The 17,026-nt window shown below is 39.9% G+C and overlaps 1 protein-coding gene across 7 annotated transcripts in view; it reads right to left on the bottom strand.

Moving 5' to 3' along the window:
* Positions 1–4,756: 4,756 nt before the first annotated feature.
* Positions 4,757–17,026, bottom strand: part of polk (polymerase (DNA directed) kappa) — a 142,369-nt gene continuing 130,099 nt past the window's right edge. For 6 of the 7 annotated variants that reach the window (XM_069937479.1, XM_069937512.1, XM_069937484.1 and 3 more), the window contains 3 exons: positions 14,635–15,771; positions 13,440–13,491; positions 4,758–5,527 (listed from right to left, as the gene is read on the bottom strand). In XM_069937479.1, coding sequence (XP_069793580.1) covers positions 5,443–5,527; positions 13,440–13,491; positions 14,635–15,771 — 1,274 coding nt within the window. In that variant the 3' untranslated portion in view covers positions 4,758–5,442. Of the gene's footprint in view, positions 5,528–13,439; positions 13,492–14,634; positions 15,772–17,026 lie in introns of all 7 variants that reach the window. The other variant, XM_069937518.1, reaches the window with a different exon arrangement.

The following is a 17,026-nucleotide window of genomic DNA, read 5'->3' as shown; positions in this document are numbered from 1 at the left end:
AGGTTGCTGCCCGCCGAACTGTGAGGCGCCAAGATGCACGGTTTGAGGCGATATCAGCCCACTGGCGGTGGTCAATGTGGCAGGCACCAAGAGCTTTCTTTAGGCAGTCCTTGTACCTCTTCTTTGGTGCACCTCTGTCTCGGTGGCCAGTGGAGAGCTCGCCATATAACACGATCTTGGGAAGGCGATGGTCCTCCATTCTGGAGTTGTGACCTACCCACGCAGTTTGATCTTCAGCAGCGTGGATTCGATGCTGTTGGCCTCTGCCATCTCGAGTACTTCGATGATGGAGATGAAGGCGCTCCAATAAATGTTGAGGATGGAGCAGAGACAACGCTGGTGGAAGCGTTCTAGGAGCCGTAGGTGATGCCGGTAGAGGACCCATGATTCGGAGCCGAACAGGAGTGTGGGTATGACAACGGCTCTGTATACGCTAATCTTTGTGAGGTTTTTCAGGTGGTTGTTTTTCCAGACTCTTTTGTGTAGTCTTCCAAAGGCACTATTTGCCTTGGCGCGTCTGTTGTCTATCTCGTTGTCGATCCTTGCATCCGATGAAATGGTGCAGCCGAGATAGGTAAACTGGTTGACCGTTTTGAGTTTTGTGTGCCCAATGGAGATGTGGGGGGGCTGGTAGTCATGGTGGGGAGCTGGCTGATGGAGGACCTCAGTTTTCTTCAGGCTGACTTCCAGGCCAAACATACAATTTAAGAAATAACATCACAATATTCGAACAAATATGGGAACCGGACATGAAATAGAATAGAGAAATCCTACCACGAACCTCCACCACCTAAAATGACAGAAGGAGAAGACAATGAAATGAACTGACTCAGTATGTAAAAGTAGAAGACAAAAATTTCTTGTTTATTTTTATTAAGTGACGACATTGTTTAACGGGTTTAATGTATCTTATAGATTGAACTTTGAATAGATGGGAAGGGGGGAGGGAGGGAGGGAAGGGAGGGGGGAAAAGGGGAGAAAATGACACTATATATTCAAGAGAAAAATGTCTGTATGTATTTTGGTCAGTATGGTTTATAGTGTAAAAAATAAAAAAATTAAATAAAAAGAAAAAGTATAAGAAATTCATTGCCCCCCCCCTTTTATCCTCAACATATGTTCCATCTTCAATGATATCCAAAAAAAAAATACCTGAACATAATTTCACTTTCACAAAAATATCCTGCCTGTTAATTGATTATCCTGAATTTTTTCACCAGTGCCCTCCTTCAACAGCTTCTAACATTTTCCCTAGAATAAATGTTAAGCATTTTGTTTTATTTCTACCAATAGAACATAAACCTAATGCTATATTTGTGGTGTTGATCAAACAGTCCTTTTCCTGTGCGAGTGGACTGCAGACAGTGATGAGTTCTGTCATCTATATCTGCTGAGAGGTGGAAAGTATTGACATTTTCTAGCACCTCATCTTGCATCTTTATTGTCAGAGAGGTGGTGGGGTGGGGGTGGAGAAGTTGGGTGCTGTGCAACTCAGGGAGGTTGACACTGAACTTTATCTTATGAGTGTTTAGTATAAGGGCCATTCAACAAATGAGTCAAAGACACCTGCACTTTGGCCTCTTAGTGTGCACATATGCAAGCATTCTCTGTTAATGGTGGTTTGACAACCAAGGTTGGAGTGACCATAATCCTGGAGTAGAGACAATAAAGGTTGAAAAGTTTTCCATTCATTCTGTAGGTAAGCTCCACCTTAGTGGGGAGTCTGCTGGAGTGAGAAAGAATGAAGAAAGGGTTTGTGCGACAACATGGCCTTGCTTGACCCCGGTAGGCACAGGGTTTATTGGTTAGAATCAGATTGCTTTCAGGCTTTCAGAGAATTGCTCTGTGAATGGAGAAGGAAGGGGTGGAGAGCTGGAGGAAAGACAGAGAGAATGGGAAGGAAGGGAGAAACTAGAGAAGTCGACGTTAATGCCATCCAGTTGGAGAGTACCCAGAGGGAAAATTAGTTGTTGCTTATAAAGTTATATAAAGTACACTGTTTGACCTGCTAAACTTCTCCAGCATTCAATCATGGTGTTTGCAAACTTTCATATTTTACTCCTACTGCAAAACTCTGTGAAAACCCCTAGAGGGATGTCCACCCTGAAGAGTTCTCCTTTGCTCTCCAAAAGGAGATCTATGAGATGCTATCTCACTGCTCCCCATTTGTAATCCCTGCTGCTCTTCACCTGTATGACCCAGACTCGCTTCCACTGCCACATTGCCTTCTTCTCTACTTGCCACCATCTTGTGCCTCATGGCTTCCATCTCTGGTGCAACACCTGATTTTCTGTATGGGCACTTTCCAACCGGATGGCATTAGTACAGATTCCATTACCCCACTCCTGTTCTCCCTTCCCATTTCCTCAGTTTTCTTTCCTCCAGCTCTCCACCTCCTTCCCTCTCTATTCAAAGACATTTGCCCTCCTCCTATTTGCTGTTGTGCCCTCCCTCCCTTATCTACCTATTACCTGTTGCCTGCGGGACTGAGCTTCTCCCCCCACAATATTGTTCGGGCACCTGCCTACATTTTGTCATACCTTAATGAAGGGCTCAGTTCCGAAATGTTGGTTTTGCATATTTGCTAGAAAAGTACATTATTTGATCTGCTGAGTTTCAACAACAATGTTTTACTTCCATATGGATGGGGCACACTAGCCTTCAATTGTCAGGGGACTTGGTTTAAGAGCTGCCTTCTAAAACTCTGGTTAGACCATAGTTAAGAGCATTATGTTTAGTTCAGGTCACCTCATTAGAGGAAGGTTGTGGAAGCTTAGGCAAGGGTGGAGAAGAGATTTAACAAGATGCTGCCTGCATTAGAGAACACATCTTATGAGAAAAGGTTGAATGAGCTCGGGCTTTTCTCCTTGAGTGACGAAGGATGAGGGGTATTTAATAAAGGTGTATAAAAGCCTGCAGCAGACGTGGACATACCCCTCCATAAATCTTCGTCTGCGAAGCCAAGCTAAGGAAGAAAGAAAGAAGAAATGAGATTATGATGGGCATAGATAGGGTGGAGAGTCACCACCTTTTCCCAGGGCAGCAATGGCCAATACCAGAGGATATCTGTTTAAAATTAGTAGAGAAAAATGTAGGGGTGACATTAGAGACAGTTCTTCCCCACCCCCAAACACAGAATGTGGTAAATATCTGGAATCCATTGCTGGGGTAGTGGTTGATTCTGCTACAATAGAGACAATTAAAAGACCCTTAGTAAAAGCTGCAAGGAGGGGGTGTGGACAGTGAGGGTGGGAAGGGATTGGTCGATCATTGAGTAGATTTGTATGCTCCAAATAGTTTGGATTGGCAATCTCCACAATCTCCATCAGTACCCAGACAGCTCAGGACTGCGTACTTAGCCTCCTGCTCTGCTCGCTTTACACCAACGGCTGCGTGACTCAGCCATTTATAAACTTGCTGACAATGCGATAGTGGAGGGGTGTATAAAAAGGGGCGACGAGTCAGCATACAGGAAAGAGATTGGAAACTTGGCTGATTGAAAAATGGTGCATTGACAACAACCTCTAACTCATTGTCACCAAAACCAAGAAGCTGATCTTAGACTTTCAGAAGGTAAAAGATCATTGGAAGAATCACAAGGTTAAGAGAGTGAACAAAATTAAATTCCTGGGAGTCACGGTCTCGGAGGACCTTTCTTGATCCCAACATATTAATGTCATTGTGACAAAAGCAGAATCAGTGCCTCAGCTTCCTCAGGAGTTTCCGGGGATTCAGTGTGACATCAGAAACCTTGGCAAACTTCCACTGATGTGTAGTAGAAAGTTTGCAGACCAGCTACATCATGGCCTGGTCTGGAAAGCCTTGCAAAAGGCAGTGGACAAAGGCCAGGACATCACAGGTAAAATTCTCCACACCATCGAGAAAATCTACATGGAACCCACCGTCGGTGAGCAGCATTATTCATCAAGGATCCACACCACCCAGCACATGCTTTGTTCTCGCTCCTGCCATCAGGAAAGAAGAATAGGTGCCACAATACTCTTAGCACCAGATTTGAGAACGGTTGCTACCCCTCCACCATCAGACTCCTAAGCAACAGGCTCATTTAAGGACTCTTACTGAATTTTTTTTTTCTATATTTGCAGTGTTTGTTTTCCTTTCTCTCATTTGTATACATATCTTTTTGAGTACAGTTTGTACTACTGATAAGTAGAAATTCTGCCTGAACCACAGAAAAAACAATTTCAGGGTGGCATATGTCATATACGTAATCTGACGATAAATTTGAACTTTGAACAATGTTCATGGAATATATGCAAAACTGACAGGACTTAATAGGCTGGATGCAAGGAGGTTATTTCGACCCCCCCCCCCCCCCCCACAGCAGTCAATCTCAAGACACAAAAACCAGCAATGAGTATGACAAGAGAGTGGGAATGTGGCAACGACACTGAGCTGCCATTCTTGTATTGAATCGGTGAGTAGGCTCAGTGTCTAATTGCCAACTCCTGCTTGATTTTCTGTTTTGCATGCTACCCCTTACCCAATTGAGTTTACTAATGCATTTAACCCAAATTAATTATGCAAGTAATTGGTTTATCAAAGAGCTTCTTCCAATACAGTTCAAGAGCTAATGCTTAAAAATAATTGTTTGAGAATAAATTGTCACATAAATGTTTAGTACTTTTTGGATCTCTTTGAATTCACCGAGTCAAGTACTTCATAATATTTAAAAGCAGATAATGTGGATTTTAATGCTGTAGAGCTCGTCGAAAGAACCAAAGACTTGATCCAAACCAAGGCTTTTATTAGCAAAAGACCGGAGCTCTTCACAGGTGGCCGACCAGTCCGGAATGATCCGACCTGGCTAGGGACACAACCCTTTAAGGCCCAGATAATAGGTGTGGCTTAGCTCTCAGCCAATCGCTGTAAGCACAGTCTAGATACAGTAACTATATACACTATGTACATTGGTGATAGATCTGTACTATCACAAATGCAGATAACAATATATTTGAGTACAGCTGGACAGAATCAAACATCAACAGTAAGTACCTTTTCACTGATAGAATTTCTTAAAATTTTTAGTAAAATAGCTCAATTAATGTTTTTTTAATAAATAGCTTAAAATATGAATAACAAACTTAAAGAACTGAAAAATATACAACTATAATGTTACATTTTTGAATATTACATAATTTAAGTACCATATTATTTATTTCAAAATTTGTAGTCCCTATAAACAATATTTTATTATTTATTCTTTACAATTAAATTCAATTGATAAAATTAATTATATTGGTGAAGCATGATTTATTGACACCTAAAATATAGTTGACCTATGTGAGGAACAATTCTTTAACAACCTAATAAAGGTAATATCGCTCATTTTGTAGAATTTTACTAAATAGATAAACAAAAGTGCTGAATATAGTCAATTCAAAATGATTGTAAATCAACCATTGGGAACATTGAGATCATTCATTTAAAAAATCTGTCAATTGTATTTATGGAACTTTTACACCTGACTTTCTTTGTCGTTGACTGTTGGGATGCAGATCCAGACCTGAAAGCAAATATTAAATAAACGTATTTACTAAAACAAAGCAGTGAGCGGCAATGACAAGAATCAAGTATCTTCAACTTAAGATTACACTATGATTTCCAAACAATCAAGTAGAATACAATAGCAAAATTTTGCATGATCAGATCAGACTGTCGGTTTTGAACTTGTCAAGTGATGGAACATGTAATACTGAACTAGTCTTCCAAATACCCTGGGTTGCTATGTATTTTAAAATGATCAGAGGGTCCAAATGTAGTTTAAAGTTTATTTTGATAAATTGTTTGTACAGTGAATTTCTCTGGGGGAAAAGCAAGAGGAAGAGACTCTCCTGGATATTTCAATCTCACCAATTCTTGCATAGATGTTACAAAAAAGAAAACGACGACGCTTTCATTTCTGTTGCACTTTTTAATTTCTGAGTCCACAACTCTTCGTGAAGCAAACTGCTTCAGTCACTAATATTCAAGCTTATTAGTATAATAAGATATTGGTTGAAAGACAAGTAGAGAGGATTGTATTTGCAACCTTGAGAACTAGAGACAAATTGTGTTTCTGTGCTATATGGAGTCAACATAGAACCATAGAACATTAAAGCACAGAAACAGGCCCCTTCTGCCCTACTAGTCTGTGCCAAACCATTTTTTTTTGCCCATTCACACTGATCTGCACCTAGTCCTTAGCCCTCCATACCACTTCCATCCATATACCTGTCCAAATTCTTCTTAAATGTTAAAATTGTGCCCACATTTACCAGCTCAGCTGGAAGCTCGTTCCACACTCCCACCACTCTCTGGGTGAAGAAGTTCCCCCTAAACTTTTCCCATTTCACTCTTAACCCATGTGCCCTGGTTTGTGTAACACCTACCCTCAGTGGAAAAAGCCTGTCATCATTTATTCTATTTATTCTCCCTCATAATTTTAAATACCTATCAAATCTCCCCTTATTCTTCTACGGTCCAGGAAATAAAATCCTAACTTGTTTAACCTTTCCTTGTAATTCAGTTCCTGAAGTCTGGGCAACATCCTAGTAAATATTCTCTGCACTCTTTCTATTTTAGTGATATCTTTCCTGTAGTTAGGTGACTAAAACTGTACACAGTACTTGAACTTTGGTCTCATCAATCATAACATTCCAACTCGTACTCAATACTTTGATTTATGAAGGCCAATATGTCAAAAGCTCTCTTTACAACCCTATCCACCTGTGACAGCACTTTCAGGGAATTATGTATATGTATTCTCAGATCCCTCTGTTCCACCGCACTCTTCAGTGCCCTACCAATCTTGGTTCCTTCTAAAATGCAACACCGAACACTTGTGTACATTAAATTCCATCTGCAATTTTTCAGTCCATTTTTCCAGCTGATCCAGATCCCTCTGCAAGCTTTGAAAACCTTTGTTACTGTCCACAAAGTCTCCAATCTTAGGGCCAACTGTAAACTTGCTGATCCAATTTACCACAGAAAGCCAGGTGTAAAGGTTCCATAAATACAATTTATCCAGATCATTGATATAGATGACAAACCACAATGGTCCCAGCACAAATCCCTGAGGCACACCATGAGTCACAGGCCTCCAGTGTGAGAAGCAATCATCCACTACTACTCTCTAGCTTCTCCTGTCCAGCCATTGTCAAATCCAGTTCACCTAGTGTGCAGAGTGCTAAATTTTTTAGGTGCTGGATTTCACCAAAAATGGTGACAAGGAAGTCTGACAAGCTCCAACAGCACTGCACCCCTGGTTGTAGATAACATCCATGATCTTTCCTTCGTCAACTTTCCTGGTAACCTCTTCAAAAAACTCTATAAATTGGTTAAACACGACCTACCACGCACAAAGCTATTTTGACAATCCCTAATCAGTTTCTGGCTATCCAAATAATTGTACAGTACAACTCTGATTTATCTGAAATTAGATTCTCCAAAATCCTGTTATCTGAAATTTAATTTTGTTTTGGATAAATGAGGATATCCAAGACAAATCAGAAATCCTCATTTATACAAAATTTTTTCGAGCCAAACTGTCTGGGGACATTGGGCTCACAGTGGTAGCAGTAGACCTCAGGTTCCCAGCGGTGGCAGCAGTAGACCTCAGGCTTCCAGCTAAGAGCGGGACTCTCAGGCTCCTGGCTCAAGCAGGGCCTCGGAGGGGAAGTGTCGGCGATCAGTCGTGGCCAGCATTTCTTTGGTAAGAATTAAACATTATTTTAATGCTTAAAAAGCCTTCCTTGTTGATTGTTGTGGTTTAAACACTGTTACAAGTGATTTGCTGTTGCTACAGGGCTGTTTTTTAAAAAAATGACCAGTTCTCTGAAAAAACATTCATCTGAAATAGGTCCGGTCCCAACCATCTTGGATAATCGAGTTTTTACTGTATATCTGATCTCTTAGAACACCTTCCAATAATTTACTTACTGCTGATGTCAGGCTCACTAGCCTATAATTGCCAGGGTTATTTTTGGAGCATTTAATAAACGACAGAACAATGCGAGCTACCATCTAATCCTCCGGCACCATAGCCACGCTAAAGACATTTTAAATATTTCTGCCAGAGCCCCTCAAGATCTGATGGAATATCTTGTCAGACCCTGTGGATTTATCCACCCTTATTTGTTTTCAAGACACCAAGGACATCCTTCTCTTTAATCTGTATAGGTTCCATGACCTCACTGCTTGTTTCCTCACTTCCCACGGTGTTGGTTTCCTGAATGAAGACTGATGGAAAAAAATAATTTAAGATCTCCCATTCTCTTTTGGCTCCACACAAAGTTAACCCCTCTAATCTTCAAGGGGACCATATGATGTCCCTTATTATTCTTTTGCTCTTAATATACCTGTAGAAATCCTTAGGCTTTTCCTCCACATTATCTGCCAAAGCAACCTTGGTTTTTTAAAAAGTTTTCCTGATTTCTTTCTTGAAGTTTTTCTTTCATTTTTTATACTCCTCAAGTATCTCATTTGCTCCATGTTGCCTATACCTGATGTACATCTCTCTTTCGAACCATTTCCCCAACATTCCTTGAAAACCAAGGTTCCCTATACCTGCAAACCAGACAGGAACATACAAACTCACAAAATTTCACCTTTGAATGTCCTCCACATACCTCACACATCCTTGCTGATAAAGAACTTATCCCACTCCACACATTCTTGATCCTTTCTCATTTCCTCAGAATTAGCCTTTCTCAAATTTAGAATCTCAATCTCAACCTATCCTTCTCCAAAATTAACTTGAAACTAATGGTATTACGATCACTGAACCTAAAATGTTCCCTACACATACTTTGGTCACCTGTCTGTTGTTCCCTGTAAGGAGATCCAGTATTGCATTCTTTCTTGTTGGTACCTCTATTGATTTAGAAAACTTTTCTGAACTAATTTGACCAATCCAAGCCATCCAGTCTTTTACAGTATGGGAGTCCAAGTCAATGTGTGGAAAATTTAAATCCCCTATTTCATCTTGTGACAACACATGGATGAAGGGAAAGGTTCTTTACTTTAAAGTTGTTGTAAACAGCATCATGAGGCAGGCTATGAGTCTGCAAGTCTCCATTACAGATCTAACATACTGCAGTCTCCTACTCTGTGTTCGCCCCTGCTGGCAGCCAAGTATAATCAAACGGGAGCTATAATCCTTAAGGTATTGCTAGTTGCATTGCAAACATGATCACTATCATTACATCTCCCTTTCTTAAAACAAAAGTAGCTGACTTTTAAATAACTTATTTTCTTTGTATAACTCTGCAATTTTAACACCAAGAACTTGCATTTTCATTATTAGCAACATTGTTAACATATTTTAAACTTGTTTTGTATGTTCACATTTACATACACTAAAACTTGAAGAGTGAAAAAGATAGCACTACTTCATTCTATAACAGGAGTCTTTAAATTTGCTCAATGAGTCTCTTAGGAGGATTCACATGTCTTGACAATCTCCTGATTGATTGTTCTTGAATCTGAGTTGTTGCCTCGACAATGTCTTCTCAGATGTGCATTCAGGTTGTTCTACAGTATCCGTCTTTCCATCTACTGTGGCTGGTACCATTTGAAGATCTCAACGATTTCTTAGCAGAACAGCACCTTCATCTGTCTGAACTTCCTCACTTTCTCCCCCTCTTTTATTTTTAGGAGATTCTCCTGAATGGGTAGGTTTGATCTTAACCGATATCCCATAAGGAGTTGTGCTGGTGACATACCACACTCAAATGGCATTGAGCGATGTACTAGCATGCTCTGGTAGAAGTCTGTTCCACTGTCTTTTGCCTTGTATGTCAGTCTTTTCACTGCCAATTGACAATTGGACTATGGAAAATGAGGACTTGACATGGTGTGTACAAAGTCACACTCTGGAAAAAAGTTGGAACTTTAAATTGCAAAACTGGGGTCCATTGTCTGTACAGACCTCGCTTGCCATCCCCTATCTGAAGAATATGGCTTTCATACCTGTTATTACAGCATCTACAGTGGTGGTGTTCAGTCTACACACCTCTGGATATAGGGAATAATAGTCTGTGACTACAAGATAGTCCTTCCCTTGACATTCAAATAGGTCAGCACCACCTTCTGGTAAGGTCTGTTTGGTGTTGGATGTGGCTTTGGTGGTTCTGCAGGATAGCTTGCTTGCTATTTCCGGCATATTGTACAGTTTGACACTTCATTTGTTATATCATTGTTGATTCTTGGCCAGAGCTTGTGCTCTTTTCTTATACATTCAGATTCCGAGATGTCCTCCGTGGATTCTTTTTAGCATCTCTTTTCTCAGCCTCTTTGGGATAAGGATTTTGCTTCCTTTGTAGATGATGTCTTCAAACACTGATAGCTCTGCCCTGCAGTTCCAGTACTCTGAAACGTCAGGTGAGCAGTCCTGCTTCATGTTGAGTCATCCATCCAAGATGTTTTTTCTCGTTTGTCTCAGTGTTTCATCTCTGTTTGTCTCTGACTTTATGAGCTCCATCTTTGCATCTGATATGGGCAGTGCACTTGTGATCATGTCCACGAAGGCATTCATGTCTTCATCCATTTTGCTGTTTGTGGGCTCTCTCATGTCAACAGCTCTAGACAACGTGTCTATTGTGTACATTAGCTTACCCGGAATGTACACCACATTCAGTGTATAGAGTGTTCTTAGTGAACATTCATTTAATGGCTTTTAGAACAATGCAATCGAGGGCTTACGGTCAGTCTCTACACTAATTGCTTGTCCTGACACAAACTGATGAAATTTTTCATAAGTGTATGTGATGCTGAGCATCTCCTTTTCAATTTGAGCGTATCGTGTTTCCAGGTCTGTCATTGAGCATGATGAATATGCAATAGGTTGCCAACCATTATATTTTTGCAGAAAAAATGCACCGAGCCCACTATGTGATGTATCTGATGATATCTTGATGGGTCTTGCTGGGTCGTAACTCTGTGAGCAGTTTCTTTAGTTCCCTCCATGACTTTTCATGCTCATGGCTCCACTCCCATTCAATGTACTTTTCGGTTTATCTTCTCAATGGAGCCATCTTTTCTGAGAGGTTGGATATGAATTTACCCGTATAGTTGACCATTCCATTAAAGCTCTGCATGTCCTTTTTGCATTGTGGCCTTAGCATGTTCCCAAAGGCGAACAACTTTCCGGGATCTGGTCTGATGCCCTTAATGCCAATAATATCTCCTACAAATGTTAGTTCTGTCACCCCAAGCTGGCATTTCTCTCTATTCAGCTTCAGGTTTGCTTTCCCTGTTGCTTCCAGCACTTTCCTTAGTCTCTCATCGTGCTCCATTCTTGTGGTTCTCCATATTATGATGTCATCCAATGAGGCATAAACTCCGTCCAGGTGCTCATAGACCATGTGGATAGTTTTGTGATACACTTCAGGAGCTGAGGCAATTCCGAGTGGTAAAATTAGGAATCTGTATCTGCCAAATGGACTATGGAATGGGCACAGTCTTGAACTTGCTTCATCCAATTTTAACTGCCAAAATCCTGATGATGCATATAACTTGTTGAAAAACTTTCATTTGCAAACTGTGACATGGTTTTTTCATGTCAGAAGCTTAAAGTGTTTTCTCTTTATTGCTCTGTTTAGATCTCTTGGATCCAGGCAAATTCTAAGCTTTCCATTCTTTTTGTCCACAACAATAAGTGAATTCACCCACTCTGTTGGCTCATCTATCTTCTGAATCATGTTCAGGATTTCCATCCTGTCCAACTCTGCTTTTAGTTGCTTTTGAAGTGCAAATAGAACTTTTCTGCATGAATGTATTATCGGTGGCAAACGTTTATCCACTCTGATCGTGTGTTCTCCTGGAAGGCAGCCTAGACACGGAAATAGGTCATTGTACTCTTTCAAGAGTTCATCATAGACTGTCTCTCCTTCGCTTTCCGCAACGAGGACTCTCTTTACCATGTTCAGTTTCTCACAGGCTGTTAAACCTTGTATGGCTTCTACATCCTTTGGTACCACAATGAATGTTAGCATGTTCTCTTGTCCTTGTGTTTCACTTTGACCATGCATTCTCCTTGCATTGGTATATCGGCACTTGAATATCCTGTCACCTTCACTTTTGTTCCATACATCTTTGGTCTGGGTCAAATCTTTTTAAAATCAGTTTATGATATTACATTAATTTGTGCTCCAGAATCCAATTTAACTGAAATGTATATGTCATTCACTTTTAATCTCAACATCCAGTCTGTTTTCTTTCTTGCAACATCTACATAGAATTCTTCTATCTCCCTTTCATCTTCTGCATGAACTTTGCTTTGTTGCATTTGGTTCCTACAGCAATGGGCATAATGGTTGCTATTTTTGCACATATAGCATGTTTTACCATATGCTGGACACTTTTTTGGTAGGTGTGTACTGCATCGACAACATGGCTTTCAATTGTCCCTTTCATTTTTGTTCACTGGCCACGCCTCTCTTTCCACTTTGGTATGCTTTTTGTTAAACGGTTTATGTCTGTTCTTGCTCACTGCATCCATGTTGCAGCTCTTTTGCCTGCAACTTTACAGTTTCTGTAGCCCTACAGAGTACTATGACTTTTTCCAGGTCTAGATTTTGCTCTCTTAGCAGTCTTTACCTTAGACTATTATCTGGAATACCACACACAAGTCTTTCTTTTATCAGCAAGTTAGTCAGTCCACCAAATTCACATGTTTTGCTTCTGTTTCTCAGTTCAGTCACAAACTGATCAATACTTTCTTCCATTTTCTGTACATGTGAAAAATCTGTGCCTTTCAAATGCCACATTGCGTTTAGGTATGCAGTATGCCTCAAATTGTTCCATTATTTTTTCCAGTTTCATTTTGTCTCCTTCAGCAGCAAATGTGAAGTTATTATACACCTTCAGGGCTTCATCACCCATGACATGCAAGAAAACTGATGCTTTCACTTTTCTCGTCAGCTCCGACTGCCACTAAATACAATCCAAAATGTTGTTTGAATCTGTTTCAATTTTCAGCCACATTACCTGACAGCTGAAGCTTTGCTGATGGATGTAATCCTTCCATTTTTCACTTTGTTAGCTTCTCTTCACTGATCAGTTGCTTTGACTTTAGATTTCTTTTTAATTTCCTTCATCCCACTTCTGACACCATGTTGCATTTTGTATTTGTATGTGTGTGTTCTTGGACAACACATGAATGAATGAAAAGGTTCTTTACTTTAAAGTTGTTGTAAACAGTACCATGAAGCATACCATGAGGCATGTCATGAGGCTGCAAGTCTCCATTACAGATTTAACATACTGCAGTCTCCTGCTGGCAGCCAAGTATAATCAAACGGGACCTATAATCCTTAAGGCATTCCTAGTTGCATTGCAACCATGATCACACCCCTGCTATCACAAGCTTATGTTTTTTAAATATTTTTGTTGCAATGCCTGAACAGTAATATTGCAATGTAATCACGATTCCTCACCTTTTTGTCCGAACAAATGAATTTGAAGATCGCCTTTCAAATCCTGATAGACCTAACAATAAAAAAAATTATATTTAAATTCCAAAAAACCACACAAGTTTGAGAGTGTATTTTCATATGCACAAGTACAAAGTACAGATGCACCAAAATTCTTCCTTGCTGCAGCTGCAGAGGAAGACAAGATACATAAACAACAGTAGTATAAAGTAACTTACCACAATAATGCCACAAGACCAACAAAGGGATAACAAGTATAAAAGAAACAGATAACTAAACATTAGCAGTAACCACACTGACAGAATTAACTCGGTCACCAAACACCTGTCCCTGGACTATGCTGGTTTTTCCAGTGTGGTGGAGCTTTTTTGGAGGTTGACTCCAAGATGATTAATGAGCCATATTGTTCCATTGAGCTTTCCCACATGTATGTAACTGCTGCGCTGTCAGATTATCTTTAACAGCCTTTAAAGTCTCAGTGTGGTATTACATCAGAGATGGGAGACAAAGGGATAATTTACATAAAATTCTCTCTTGAGAACATGTTAAACTCAGTATCACACCCTTCTGCACCACAACTCTCAACTATTAGCATGTCTATACTACAAACATCAGCTAACTTAAAAGGAACCAGTAGATTGTTACCAATACTTGTGAGAAATGCTAAAGAGTAACCCAATCTACTTTTCCTCCCTTCAATTAAGCACCTCACTTTAGAGGACACTTTGGCAGCTCCCCCCAGAAGAAAACATTTTGGGAAGTGCATACAAAATGTACAAACTATGGTTTGATTTTGCCAATGTGTTTTTTTTTTATTGAAATGATTCAGGTTTAATTTTTAAAAAATTTGATGTTAACCTATCCTACAAATGTGTCAGCGTACCTCCATGATACTACAAAGCCATTATGCACAAATATAGCTGGTCAACAGGTAGTTGCTCTCCATCACAGCAACCAATTTGAGAGACTAAAGAACAGTAAAAAATTCCTATCCAGTGTCCTTTCTATTGGCCTAGCTCTAGGTTGTCATTTGAAAGGGTTTTTCCTGTACCCCTCCCTTCTTTATTCTGATTGGTTTTTGGAGTCCTTATATTTCTTCTGAAGGCAACACAAGTGGCCTTCAAAATATATTCCCCTCTAAAAGGCCCAAATTAACACACAATACTGAAAATTGTTATGTGAATATAAGATCACTCACCTACTCCATTTGAAGTGCAGTCCGTTGAAACAGGTTGCATTGATCTTTCAGTTAGTTCTTGTATAACCCCTTGATTTAGACAGATATCAACATGCTTGTTGAACAAGGATAGATCAGTTGTTTCTTGCCTAATGTTGCAGATTGGACATACCAGACCAATTGGCTCTTCTGATTGAGAAGACAGCCTTTCCTCCTTAGATCTGGAATGCCTATCTACCTGGTCGGACTGTTGCTGAGCACCCTGTCTTGATAGGTCAAGTTGTGAAAACGATGGCTGATTTAACCTGCTGGTATTAGATTCAGTTAAATCAAATTGCAATTTTTTCTGTGTTGCATGAGTAATTTCAGCAGACATTTCAATTGTATGATTTGAAAATTCATTTTCTTCATCTAAAATAGCTTTATGTTTAATGGGTTTCAGAGTTCTTGGTGATCTATAAACAAGCTGCATGTGATCTTTAAGATAAATTTGGTGATCAGATTGTTTAATTGGGAAGGTACTGTTTGTAAATGACAATTCACCATCAAGACTGTTCCTTTCAAGTTTTTCATGCAAATCCATTTCTGTATTCCTCAGGTATGTTTGTGAGAGATTCTCCTGATATTCTGTTCCATTTAATTCATTCAGATCCATATTTTTTTCATTTTCTAAATAATTTTCCAAGCTGGATGTGTCCCTCGTGATTGTACAACTTGTCTTTGAAGTAATGGCTTCTTCTGTAGGACAGATGCAATGGTCAATTTGATTCTTCAGTTTCTCTGACGTTGATATGCTTAGTCTTTTGAAACATTTTGGACAAATGCGAGTAACCTTTAATGCTGGTGTCAGGCCACTGCTTTTGAGTTGCATTTCATCCATTGTACATGCTGAGGGAGTTATGACAGGTTTGCACTTTCCTTGTTTGACTTCAAGTACTTGGCCGAAAAAAGACCGCTGATCATTTTGTTGTCGCTTTTTATTGAAGAAACTTTCTTTTTTGGCTGTTTCTACTAGTTCTGTTTGGTTCTTCAAATCTATCCCCTCAGAATCAGAGCTGCAAACTGGACTGTCAGATTTTCCAGTATGGAAAAAATTGATGATACTTTGCTGGTTAGATTTTTTCTCACCTTGATGGATAAACCCAGAAATGCGGAGACCTTGTAGGGAAACAATAATAAAGTAATTGTGTAATGGTGAAAATTTAACAAGATTAAATAGTTCCCATGAGAATTAAAAGAGAGAAAAATTCTAAGATATTTTGGGCACTGAAACTAAGTATGTAAAAATAATAGATTTTGATATTAAATAGCAGTCGAATGAAACAACATATTAGGCCCATTATTTATCACGTCCATGCAAGGATGCTCAGCATTCTCCAAAGAGACACCATCCCCTTATAATTAATATGAAGAATTAAAAGCAGGAAAGCAAATTAAAGTCAGCTAATCCCTCACTCTATCAACTAGTGGAAGACTTGTGGCTCTGTTTGACCCAAGAGAAATGTGAAATGATACAAATGTGTCAAGTAAAATTTAAAAATTCAAAACAAATTTGATGGTTTTCTTAATGAAATCATGGTCAACCTTCATTGCTTTCTACAAAAAAAATCAAGTATACTCTATTAGTTCTTTCACCCATGAGGTGAGCAGGTAAGAGATAATATTCTAAGGGCATTTACTGGGCAAGGCCTAATTAATTAAATAATTAATTGGTTAATAGGTCAATTGGTTAGTGGGCCAATAAATAAGAGGGGAGGCACATGGAGTGGCCCGGTGAAGGAGTGGGGCTTCGACAGGCATATCTGAAATTAGGTAAGACGGTCATAATTAGTTTAATATATATCTTTTCATATTTACACTGGTAAGGTACAAGGAGAAGAAGGAAGGATGAGTGAGGGCAGTTTTCTGCTCCCTTTGTCACATGTGGGAAGTCATGGAGTCTTCTAACCTCCCGAATGTCCACGTGTGCACTAAGTAGGCTGAGCTGCAGCGTCTAAGGGACCGAGTCAGGGACCTTGAGCTGCAGCTCGATGACCTCGCTTTGGCATCATAGATAGGAGTTATAGTCAGGTGGTCACACACCTGGCCCACGGGAGATGGGGCAGTGGGTTACTGTTAGGAAGAATAAAGAGAAAGGTTGGGCTCCAGAAAGAGCATCTGAGCCTGAAATCGTCAGAAATCGCTCCTCCTCCTTGAGTACTGAGGAAGGGGATAGTCACGCTAAGGTAGGCAGAGGTGTAGGGTCAGCCTCTGTAGCCCAGAAAGGAAGTAATAGGAAGAATAAGGCGATAGTTATAGGGGACTCACTGGTGAGGTGGACAGAGAGAGGATTTTGTGGATGAGATGAAGAAAACCAGATGGTGGTTTGCCTTCCTGGTGCCAGGGTCAGGGATGTGGCAACACAAGTCCAGAA

This window comes from Narcine bancroftii, chromosome 1 (assembly GCF_036971445.1).
Source record: "Narcine bancroftii isolate sNarBan1 chromosome 1, sNarBan1.hap1, whole genome shotgun sequence".
NCBI classification, from domain to species: domain Eukaryota; kingdom Metazoa; phylum Chordata; class Chondrichthyes; order Torpediniformes; family Narcinidae; genus Narcine; species Narcine bancroftii.
The sequence above is the reverse complement of the archived record's forward strand: the minus strand, read 5'-3'. Positions and strand labels throughout refer to the sequence as shown.